The sequence below is a fragment of the Sceloporus undulatus genome, chromosome 1 (genome assembly GCF_019175285.1).
Source record: "Sceloporus undulatus isolate JIND9_A2432 ecotype Alabama chromosome 1, SceUnd_v1.1, whole genome shotgun sequence".
In the NCBI taxonomy this organism is placed as follows: Eukaryota; Metazoa; Chordata; class Lepidosauria; order Squamata; family Phrynosomatidae; genus Sceloporus; species Sceloporus undulatus.
In genome coordinates this window covers 67,545,793-67,558,077 of record NC_056522.1, presented here as the reverse complement: position 1 = coordinate 67,558,077, position 12,285 = coordinate 67,545,793, and the positions used below count along the sequence as shown (strand labels likewise).

At 39.5% G+C, this 12,285-nt stretch overlaps 1 protein-coding gene across 2 annotated transcripts in view; it reads left to right on the top strand.

The window, feature by feature from the left end:
* ACTN2 (actinin alpha 2) overlaps positions 1 to 10,839 on the top strand; it is an 82,173-nt gene extending 71,334 nt beyond the window's left edge. For both annotated transcript variants that reach the window (XM_042441899.1, XM_042441907.1), the window contains 4 exons: positions 1,229 to 1,375; positions 6,150 to 6,215; positions 7,261 to 7,419; positions 9,072 to 10,839. In XM_042441899.1, the coding sequence (XP_042297833.1) occupies positions 1,229 to 1,375; positions 6,150 to 6,215; positions 7,261 to 7,419; positions 9,072 to 9,230 (531 nt within the window). In that variant the 3' untranslated portion in view covers positions 9,231 to 10,839. The remainder of the gene's footprint in view (positions 1 to 1,228; positions 1,376 to 6,149; positions 6,216 to 7,260; positions 7,420 to 9,071) is intronic.
* Positions 10,840 to 12,285: the final 1,446 nt, after the last annotated feature.

Genomic DNA, 12,285 nt, shown 5'->3' with positions numbered 1-12,285 from the left:
TACTTATACCCGGCTCTTCAGCCAAAAGGCTATCAGAGCGGCTTAACTTCAATTTATACACTCTTATGACTGGCTTTGGTTACTGTGCTATTTTGTTAATGTCACTCACTTAATAACTTCCCAATTACTGTATATACTTGACTATAAGTCAACCTCATGTATAAGTCGAGGGCAGGTTTTGGGGCTAAAATTATGGATTTTGGTATGACCCATGGATAAGTTGAGAGTAAAATTTGGGGCCACATAACAGAGGATCTAAAGGATAAAGCAAAGCAAAACAATGCCAAAAATTTAGAAAATTCCAGCAAGCATAGCTGTTTGTGTTCATACTAAAGGCTGGATGGATGAGTAGAGGTGTGTCAGTGCTTCCAGGACAAATTATGCTTTTTCCTTTCACCAGGGGATGATTCCTTTTTAAAAATAAGAGTTAAAGTACAGTTCTAACATTGACCCATGGATAAGTTGACTCCAGTTTTTCAGGTCAATTTTTTGACTAAAATTTCTAGACCTATACAGTACAGTGGTGCCTCGGGTTACGAAATTAATTCGTTCCGCCATTCCTTTCGTAACCCGAAAATTTCGTAACCCGAAAAGGCTTTCCGTTAGCACTGGAAAGCCTATAGCTGCACTTTGCAGCATTTGAATTTCGCGCCGAAATGAATTTCGTAACCCGAAAAATATTTTGTAACCCGAAAGTTTTTTCCAATCCAACTTTTTCGTATCCCGGAAATTTCGTAACCCGATCATTTCGTATCCCGAGGCACCACTGTACATTGCATAATCTAAGAATTTAACTCCTGCATATATATTTTTTAAAATCCACCCAGCCAAACCTGCTATCCTACAGTTGCCTGTTACAGCCCTCCTGTATCTACTTTCAGCTTAGTCTTCATCCTGAAATAAGTTGAAATTGTGAACTGTCCTGGCTATAGGTTTTTGGCAACATTTATGAGCAATACCAGGTGCTCATAAATATAATTCTCTAAACCTTGCCCAAAATGCAGTTCTTGCTTGCACCAAAATGAGCAATGAGGACACCCAGAACATATGGATATAAATAGGTATATTTCATCTGAGTTATTTTACTTGGCTATCTTCTGCAATAATGCACTTAGCGTATACTGTATATATCCTGACAGGTGTACTGGACAATAATCTCAGCACATCTTTCAGTCTTTGGTTCTCTATTAATCTTATATTTAAAGCATTTCTGTTTTCTGTGTGACAGCATATCCGGGTTGGATGGGAGCTGTTACTGACCACAGTTGCCCGAACAATCAATGAAGTCGAGAATCAGATCCTTACAAGAGACGCCAAAGGAATCACCCAGCAGCAAATGAATGAATTCAGAGCATCATTTAATCACTTTGACAGGGTACGGTATACTGTTTTGTTTTGTTTTAAACCAGACTTTCTATGCTATAAAAAGCATTTGTACATTCTTCTACTGTTTTACACATTTAAACTCAGACAGACTTTTATAGACAAGTTTATTTTTAACAGACAGGAATAGACAGTAAAGTTTCATTTATTTTTGTTATGTATTTCCAAGAGCTAGTCACACCCACTTCTCTAGCTAATATATTTGAAATGTCTCATTCCTGATCAACCCCATTTTCTTACTATTTCTCCATTTCTGTTTTTCTTTGAAAGCAAAACATTCCAGGAGTCACTTTCACCTTGTCTTGACATTATTTCTATCTCTTTCTTGCAGCATTCAAATTCTTTCTCCTTTTGAATCTCAGTCATACACATTCCTTTAACAAAAGAGGTTCATTCAAACCCCATTACATGTCCGAAGAATGTAGCATGGAGCTCCATCATTGCTCTGCTCAGTCTTGTACTTCCACTAATATGTGCATTTAGTGATTATGTGAAAGGTGTTTTCCATGTGCCATTGAGGCAGGGCTTGGAATACTCCTTTTTAAAACTAATTTGTCCCTGATACTCATTTGAATGTTTGAAACAGTAGTTACTCATGATACAGTTTAAATAATTAATAGTGTTGTTAATTCCATGTAGATATTATTTTTGGTTACTTTAAAAAGCCTTAAGATTGATAAGAGAATAACAGAAAACTCTGGAATTGATACAATGCTGTAGCAGAAAAAATTGGATGTTCCTATAAAATAGATCTTAAAATGTCCTGAAAACTTTCAGAAGTTGCCAGAAACCATTACTTCTTATACCAAAGTATGTAACTTCATGCCCATTCATACTTTTGAAATAGAACTTTGTCCCCCCTTTGTTACTAAGAACATTAACATATTGCAAGTAACAATGTTACTTGTAACACATTATTTCCAAGCAGTTTGTAGAGCGGGCTTGCTGGACTGGTTGAATAGAAATGTTGTCAACAGAGATAGAAAAGGAGTGTTGAAGGGCGGACTTAGGAGGAAAGACAAGAAGCTCTGTCTTGGACATGTTGAGCTTCAAGCACCAATGGCACATCCACTGCGAGACAGCTGTGAGACAAGACGAGACTTGCTGTTCAAGCCTTTGAGAAAGGTCAGGGGTGGAAAAATACAGCTGGGTGTCATCGGCATACAAATGGTAGGAAAAACCAACAGAGCTAATGAGTTTACCTAAGGACAGTGTGTAGAGAGAAAACAGAAGGGGACCCAGAACAGTATCTACATATTCCCTACACTACTGGATATGTAGGATCATGAATATAAATCAGTTACAGTCTGTAACTCTATGTTACTCATAATTGCAATAGTGAATTCCAGCCAATGTTTTTCATGCTGAGGGCAGTGGCAAGTGCAGGGGGGAAAGCTGCAACCTCTCTGTTCTCCTCCGAGTGACAGTGCACCCTGGAAGCCACTTGCCTGCTGCTCCTCTCCCTCTGGCGGCTGCGACCTCCTGGGTTCTCTTCCCAGCAGAGGGCTCCTGGCAAGGGCGATCTCTTACACCAAGGCTGGCCTCCTTGCTTTCTGATACTCATTTGAATGTTTAAAACAGGGAGGCAGTGAAGGTGGCGGAGAAGGCTGCCATCCTTCCTTCCTCCATTTCAAGGAACCCTCTGCTGGGAGGGAGACCCAGGAGGTCTCATCCCCTGGAGAGTGAGGAGCAGTAGGCAAGTGTTGGCCATATGATTTGTGGGGAATGGGGGTCCGGAGAGGTTGCGGCTTTCCCCCTGCGGTTGCCACTGCCCTCCTGTCAGCCTGCTGGGATCCTGTATTGCCCCCCCCCATCCCTTTGTCTCTAATGGCAGTGCAGCCTCATGCACATACTGCCATTGGGAACAAGGGAACTTGACTATCTGCGGATTTTGATATCTGTGGGGGGTGGGGTCCGGAACAGATCCCCTGCAGGTACCAAGTGCCAACTGTATTGAGATAAATGACTGAAAAGCCTTGTTAACTTTCCATGTCTCATACCTCAACCTCCAATCTTGTGGCAACTATCAGGCATTCTATTAGTACAAATATTGTTTCTAATGTCAAATTCTCCAGTTAGTTGAAATATCTTTCTTGTGAACATTCTTATATATATACCACAATCTTACATCCCTTGCCAGCACCCTGAACAGTTAAAAACCTTCCACCACCTTCTTAATAATTCTCTTGCAGCACTTACTCAGTTTCAGATGGCTTGCTGATACCATTTCCATTTAAAATATGATTGTGTTTCTGACACATACTTCTGTAGCATTCTTGCTGTATGTATATCATACCAAAAAATGCCCCTAGGTATGTTTCCCTTCTTGTTTAGAAACAGCTTGAAAACAAATTAATCAAATCTAATGATTCTAAGAGTGCTTTTGAAGAGATGATGCAGAAAAAACTTGTGCAGAAAAATAAAAGAAAACAGCATTTAATACACTGATGAACAGTCAGTATAAATACATTGAATTGAGACTCAGCCTGATTTTTAAAAAAGATTTAAATGCTTAAATCCAGCAGAGATAATTATTAATGTTTTTGATCTGATTTTCCAGGGATCATTCCACATGAGAGTGCTTGGCAATAGATGTGTGAAAGAGAGAGAAGGAGCAGAGCAGCAGAAACCTTTTCCTCATCATTATTTATTCTGACAGTACATGTGCTTATGTTAGTAATTAGTTGTGGGAAATCCATACATCTTCCTTAAAGGCAATGTTGTTAATATGGTCATGGATCATTCAGTTATTTGTATCTGCAAAATATAATCTTCCCCCTCAAAAGAAGCTTCAGAGTAATGAAGTATCATGAGTTTGTAGATGTGTCTTGGGATGTGGTTTGGATGTCATGAGCACCTATCAAATATATTATTTCTGACACGAAGTGCATCACAACTTCAATGCCTGCACTGTTTGAGTGGGTTATTATGTTGGCAACGGAAAGCCACAGGACACAATCCCCCTCTCCCATATTTGTCTTTCTGTTTCCCATTTGGCCATTAATTTAACTAAAAGTTCAAGGACCATCCCCATCACATGATGTTAAGGATGAATGTGACAAACTGGATTGCAGTAAAGATAAAGCTTGTCTTGTAGTTTAGGAAAGGTAGGAAAGAAATTACCTAGAGACACAGGGAAGCTGTTGAATTGCATTACTGCTTTCAAATAATTTGATAACTACAACTCAGCAGTTGCAGACTTACAAAATACATGCAGCTTGTGGTTTGATGTGATTCAGAATACTTGGATTCTGATGGGCATTTAGGGATTACTGGTTTGTTCTTTTGTTATCCACAAATAGTGTTCTTTTCTGTGCCTTTCAACCATGATAGATACCTTCACCTGTGCCTGTAAAAGTGGTTTATATGATGAAATCCTCCCAACCTTTGTTTTATCAAAGCACACATATGGCCCCGTACAGACAGGCCAAAATAAGGCTGCTTCGGGTCACTTTGGAGGTATGCTGTTTCAATGATGCATGTGTACTAAGAGTCTTGAAGCTGTGCCAAAGCCACGATCCAGTCCTAAGGACTAGAGCGCAGCTTTGGCACAGCTTCTGGACTCTTAGGACGTATGCATCATTGAAACAGCATACCTCCAAAGTGACCCAAAGCAGCTTTATTTTGGCCTGTCTGTATGGGGCCATAGTTAATAAAATTAGCCTTGCTGGCAGCCTTTCCTTTTTAAGTTGGATCTGAGCTGTTAGTTGATGTTTTTAATTTATTATTTAGAACAATTATATGCCACCTTCAGCAAGGCTTCAGGGTGCTTTACAAAAACAAAATAAAATGCATAGTAAGCCCTCCATATGCATGGATTTTTTATGCATGGGTTCAAAACTTGAAATATTTTTAAAATATATAAATTCCCAAAAGCAAACCTTGTTTTGCCATTTTATATAAAGGGTGCCATTTTACTCTGGCATTGTATTTAATGGGACCTGAGTATCTGTGGATTTTGGTATCCACGGGGGGTCCTGGAACCAAATCCCAAGAGATACCATGGGACTACTATACTACACTCAGCTTGATGCTGTTGAAATGAAAATCCCTGCTTGTGAAGTTGTACTGGGTTATACATCTGCATACAGCCATTGTGCAACTGGTTTGGGAAGCAGTTGTGCAATCACTTGTGCAACTTCTGCACAAGAGCTTGAGCAGTAAAAGCTTGACTGATCTTGTTAGCAACCTTGTGTTAACTCAGAAAATGTGCCATTTCTGGCACCATGAGGTTTGTTGTACCACAGTGGCATGATTGGATACCAACCAGAAGGGTCAGTCCTACTCTTCCTGCTTCCCTGCATTAAAAAACAATTGCAATGGATTGCTCTGTGCCATATAAATGAGTACTTTCAGCTTAACAAGTTCAGACAGCTTGGGACATGTTCACAGTATCTCATGTACATATCAATATATTATATCGCTACATTTCTTCATCTTTATTAAAATGCCAGATTTTTTTTAAAAAACTTAAATTATCTTACACCAAACTAGGCTATGTGAAGGAATTTTGTTTTTCTTCTTTATTTGCTGTTTTGTAATTGGCCCTATTATGGCTTAATTTCTTGGGACATGTCTTTTATTATAAGCTTCTTCTTCTTCTTCCCTTAAACTGGTGGATCTCCTTGGAACTGACCTTGAATGAATATCTTATGTGTCGTGCATCTGATGATGGACTTTTCTTATCTTTGTGGAAATTGTATTGGCTTCCCCCTGATGCCTGAAACCTTCTTTGCTACATTCCACGTATTTCCCCCCATTAACAGAAGAAGAATGGGCTTATGGACCATGATGATTTCAGAGCGTGCTTAATTTCAATGGGCTATGATTTGGTATGAATCTTACAATGTTGTTAATTTCCTATAGCTTTCTATAATGTATAGATAACAGTATTTTACATATGCTCTGGCAGAATCTCCAGTGTTGCTTTTAAAACTGTGGGTGCTGTTTAAGAACTGAAGTGGTCATAGGAAAACAGGAAGCTGCTTTCTCCTGAGTTGGATAACTGGTCTTCCTAGCCCAGCACTTTAATTTCAGGCTGGCAATGGCTTTCTGGGTTTTCAAACAGGATTTTCCTAGCCTGGTCTGGAGATTCCTGGTATTCATGTGGTCTCATACCTAATTACTAACCAGATCCTTCCTTGCTTGTTTTCCAAAACCAGACTATATTTTCTGTGCTCACAATGGCATGAAAAAATTAAATTACTCAAAATCTTAATGTATAATGTGCATTCAGGAGTCAATAGGAGTGCAGATTTATTCACTGCTGTTGCCCTTTACAAACAGCTGTTTATCCATACGCATGAGTTCTGAAATATTTTGTGCATCCATTAGGAGATATAAGTGCAGGTTTTATTATATTTATATTTTGGATGACTTTAAGAGAAAACCTAGAGGGTTTATTAAATTTTATTTAACGATGTATTACTTTGTTGTTGTTGTTGTTGTTGTGTGTTGTCAAGTCATTTCCAACTTGTGGCTACCCTTGGCAAATTTCTTCAGAGGGGATTTACCATTGCCATCCTCTGAGGCTGAAGCAGTGTAACTTTCTCAAGGTTACCCAGTGAGTTTCCTTGGCCAAGCCCATTTTAGCTTTGGCATTTGTGCCACACCTTATGGCTACAATCTATTTAAGCATTTAATTTTAGCAGTCTGTCACATGCTTACCGGTTTTCAATATTGTGGTCCATGGGTGTAAAATACAGGTAATTCCTTACTAAAAAATAACAACACAACAACAAGAATAATGGCAAATCTGATACTCAGTAAACTGCATACTTTAAAGGGTAAACTGTGAGGCTATGCATTTGCTTATCTAATTCTTTCTTGTGCTTCTTCTACTGTAAGTTTCATGATTGTCTCTGAATTGTGTCCAAGGGTGAGGCAGAGTTTGCCCGAATCATGTCCTTAGTTGACCCCAATGGCCAAGGAACTGTCTCCTTCCAATCTTTTATTGATTTCATGACCAGAGAAACGGCAGATACTGACACTGCTGAACAAGTTATTGCTTCTTTCAGGATCCTTGCTTCAGATAAGGTTAGTATATTGTATATTGTAATGGGATTTTCCCTCTTCCTTGTCTCTGCTTACAAATTCTATTTCTTCAAGGCAGCAAAGTAACCAAGTGCTAGAAAAATTGAGCAAAATATTGTAGCCTTGGTTAGAAGCCAAAAAGTTAAGATGTTTTAGATAAAAGATAACAACTGGGCAGTTTTGTTAAACCAGGTAGGCAACTCTAAACTTGACCTAAATAGTACAAATTCTGCAGTTGGAATAAAGAGTGTACCTGTACTATTGAACTGAAATTTTCTAATCATAAGACTAATTTGTATTACAGAGTTATCACTGAAAAATCATGGGTGGATAGGTTAAAAAAAAAAGCTTGGGAGAGGGATCTAGAAATAGGTCCAGGATTGAATTCAACAAATGGGAAAGATTTAATCATTGATGAAATTCAAGTATACAGGGACTAGGAGCTATACTGAATGAAGACATCTTGCTATCATTCCTGCATTCTCCAATTTCTTTCCATTTAGCAGAATGGTCCATATGTGTTCATGCTACTCTTTATAATTTGGTGGACTGGGCACTTACTATTTTATTTACATCCCATCTTTCTTCCGACACAGGATCCAAAGCAGTGTACAACATTTTAAAATCAGCACTGTTAAAGTAGTGTTGATACAAAAGTTAAAGCACAATTAAACTAAAATTCTGTTTAAAAAACAAAGTTTGTACTTTTGTTTCAGTTAAAGATGAGGGATTCTTAGAGCATATCTGCATAAATTGTGTTCCAGATTTGACACTTTAAATACTAGAGAGGGTGTAATGCAGTGGTTCCCAACCTTCCTAATGCCGCGACCCTTTAATACAGTTCCTCATGTTGTGGTGACCCAAACCCATGAAATTATTTTCGTTGCTACTTCATAACTGTAATTAAATAGGTGTTTTCGAATGGTCTTAGGCGACCCCCATGAAAGGGTCATTCGACCCCCAAAGGGGTCCCGACCCACAAGTTGGGAACCACTGGTGTAATGGAAGAAAAACCCCTAACAACACAGCTGTTTGATGTGTTATCCATCCCTTCTCCCCTTAAAGAATTCAGAGTGTTTAGCAAAAGCTACATTCTGGGAGTGTCAGGGGGGGAAATTATGGTGGGGGGGGGGATGTACAAATCTGGTCAAGTAGGAAAAGCTACCAAACTCAGTTTCATATTGGATGAAACTATCAGTTTCACATTTAACAGTGATGCTTGCTAAGGTGATAAGAGGCATTTGATTATCACAGGGCAAGCTTTTCCACTTCTGCATTTTGCAGATTAGCTTATTCTGTTTGCTGCTTGCTCATTGGGAGATAAACAAGAGCTTCCTTTGCAAGTCTGACTGTTCAGGTACAGTAGTAAGCTATGTCAGAATCGCCTTGTTGCAGGATAATATTCTTTATACATTTTTTTGCCCTCAAGTGCTTTATACTCTTTAATAGCCTTCCCCAAACTGTTGCTCTTCAGGTGTTGTATTATGCATAGACCATGTTGAGAGAGGCTGATTTGTGGCATATGAGATTCCTTGTCATGTGTGCCATATCCAAGATTTTGCCAAATCCCATAGTATTGCCAGCATAAAATGTATTTCATAACTTGTTCTGACTGTGAAAAATTATACAAGATCCTCTATCTATGCCTTTTGCAGCCTTATATTCTTGCTGAAGAGTTGCTTCGAGAACTGCCACCTGAACAAGCGCAGTACTGCATCAAGAGAATGCCAGCCTACAAAGGACCAGGGGCTGTTTCCGGAGCTCTGGATTATACCTCATTTTCCTCTGCGTTGTATGGTGAAAGTGACCTGTAACCAGCTATGGTAGGGTTGGGAATTGTGTGGCCCTTGAAATGCTGTTGAATTGCAACTCCCAGCAACCTTAGCCAGTACAACTAAAGTTGAGGAATGATGGTAACAGTAATACAACTTTTGGAGGGCCACACAATGCCCACCCTTGAACTATAGTCACTGTGGGCAGTTAAAGTTTTTAAAAAATCATACATAAAACATTACAGTTTGTTCCTTGAAAAGTTTAGTGAGTTAACTGAAATAAATTTATCAAGTTTAGCGGGTACATTCAGCAAGTAACTGTACCAGAGATGGGGAATATGTGGGCTACAGTTCTCCTTACTGTTGGAAGGGCAATGCAAGTCAAAGTGGTGGTTGGTGGACTGGTGCCAATCCATTAATGATTTGCTTCCAGGAAAGAAAGAAACAATTTTTGCCAATGGGCACAAATACAGCACCTGGCCCTGGCACACTGGGGGGGGGGGGATGCCTGTATCCCAAATCAGATAGCTTAAGAAGCAACAGGCTTAGCTGAACTGAGGTTTAGTAGAATTGCAATTGGACAACACTGGAAGGGCCACATGTTCCCCACCCCTGAACTGTGCCATATAAGATGTGCAGCACTGATGGGGTTTTATGTTGTTTGTATTAGCTTTGTCAGTTTTATACAGCTACAAGGCTACATTGGCTCAGCAGTGTCTGGTTGATGTTATTTTTAAGAAAAACCAAACATATAGGAAATTTTTCTCTCATTGTCAGTTTAGGAAGCCTCAGGAAAAAGGAAAAACCTAACCCTTTTGAAATTGTCACCCTACATAGCTTTAATATTTATGAAATATTTTCTTTAAGATATCTTCATGCTTTACGCAAGTCTTCCGGAGTCTCCCTCCAGGTGTTTCCTTTTTGCTTTCATGCCATGGTAATGCTTTCATCTATGGATATTGGCTTTGGTGTGCTTCTACAGGTGGAGCTGAATATACAAGAGGAAGAAGAAAATGAATCAAGCCAACTCAAAACTATTAAGCACAGTTTTACTGGTTTATTAATGTGAAATTTATTTGGGCTTTTTATTTTCATAAAGTCATAGATCTTCAGGAGTTTATTGCAAAGAACAAAACAAAAACCCAATGGTAAATTTTAAACTTAGCCTTGAAAGCAGCACTACCTGGTTTTTGACATGGCAGCTGAAAGGGCACAAAATTGACAGGGTATTTTAAGAAAGCTCTGTGTCTATGTTAAAGAGTTTAATACCAAACTTTCATTTTTTAAAATATAGTTCTAAATACTGGATGCTAGTTTATGGTTAACAGTGTTCATGTCAACAGCCATTAGAACAAGGGTAGATATTTGCTGATCTCATTTTTTTTGGCCTACAACTCATATCAGCCACAGCCAGTCAGCCAATGAGGGATTATAGGAATTGTAATCTAAAAAAAATCAGGGACAGCCACAATTCTCCACCACTACTATAGAAATCTTTTTTTGTTTGTTTGTTTTACTTGAAACCTAATAAGCACAGGAAACACCATTCAGTGCAAGTAAACTGAAATATTCACAAATGCTAATAAAAGCTTTATGGTCCAGTACAATTCAAATGTGCCTACTAAATAAAGTCTGCTTTTCAAACCATAAAGATGTTGGTTGTTGATTTCTGTTGTTGTGTGTGCCTTCAGGTCATTTCTGACTTATGGTGACCCTGAACCTATCATGGGGTTTTCTTGGCAAGATTTGTTCATAGGAGGTTTGCCATCGCTGTCTACTGAGGCTGACTGCATATGACTTGTCCAAGGTCACCCAGTGGGTTTCATAGCCGATCTGGGAATCGAACCCTGATCTCCAGAGTCATAGTCCAACATGTAGACCACTATGCATGCTAGCTCTCAATATTCATTCAACCTGCCTTCAAAAAATCTTTAGCAATGCCATTTCCCAACTTTGTTACATGAATGTTTTTGACTATACTATGCAAACCAAGCCACTAGGCTGCATGTTTTGCATGAGAAATGTAGATAATGTTATCATTAATATTAATTACTATTTATTCTGAGCTTGCAGGACTGGTACTTGCTTCTCCTTATCCTCCTACTGCAGCCCTTTTAGGTCAGTTTTTTAGGGTATACAGAAGTATCCTAAATAAAGGAGGAAAGGAGGCACCCATTCTGACAGGAGCTGTGGGATTTGTAGTTTCATGAGTTATTTAGCCTTCTCTGTCAGAGAGCTCTGGGGCCACAACAAATTTAAAACCCCAGGATTCCATTGCACTGAGTCATGGCAGTTAAAGTGGTGTGAAACTGCATTCATTCTGCAATGTGACAGCCGCCTTAATCAAAATAACGGCTAAGTGGGTGCCCTTTTGAGACAGCGACATCCTGCAGCCATAGGAGACGAAGCCTCTCAACAGCACTTGAAAAGTCCATAGTGCTTCGACCACTTGCGTGTAGTCACACCAGTCTCGACATTTTTGTGAAGGAGTATCCAGAGAGTAAAAGAATCAGGAGCTTTCATATTCAAGTCCCATCTGGGCATAAAGATTAATTTAATTTTATCCTGCTTTGCAAGTGTAAAATATACTTTAAAACTTTACAGAACCAAATTGCCCAACTAGAAATATAAAAATTTAGGCATACTAACAAGAAGGCATTCTTCTTCGTGGTCTCTGCGAATCATACAAATGGGTTTCACTGCGCCTGCGCAGTGCTGCTCGGAACCTACTGGAATCACTGTGCAGAGCTCACTCTGCACAAATTGCAACTTTTTGGCGGTAACTCCGCCCACCCGTTATAAGGCCCCTGCCTTCCCGCTCTTTCCCCAGTTCCTTTTTTCCGCCGCGCTAGCTGCTTCAGAGGAACCTTCGCTTGCTTGATTTGCTTGGAATCACTTTCGTTTTTGACTTCGGACTGTTTTTCTGACCATTCTTTGTCTCCCGCCCCTGGTAACTTCGGACCTTCGGACTCCTTCGACTTTGAGATGCCTGCCGCTTTTAAGAAGTGCGACATTTGCAAGGGCAAGATGCCCGTTCAGGACCCGCACTCCACCTGCCTGCTCTGCCTTGGTCCGAGCCACGACCCAAAGGCCTGCG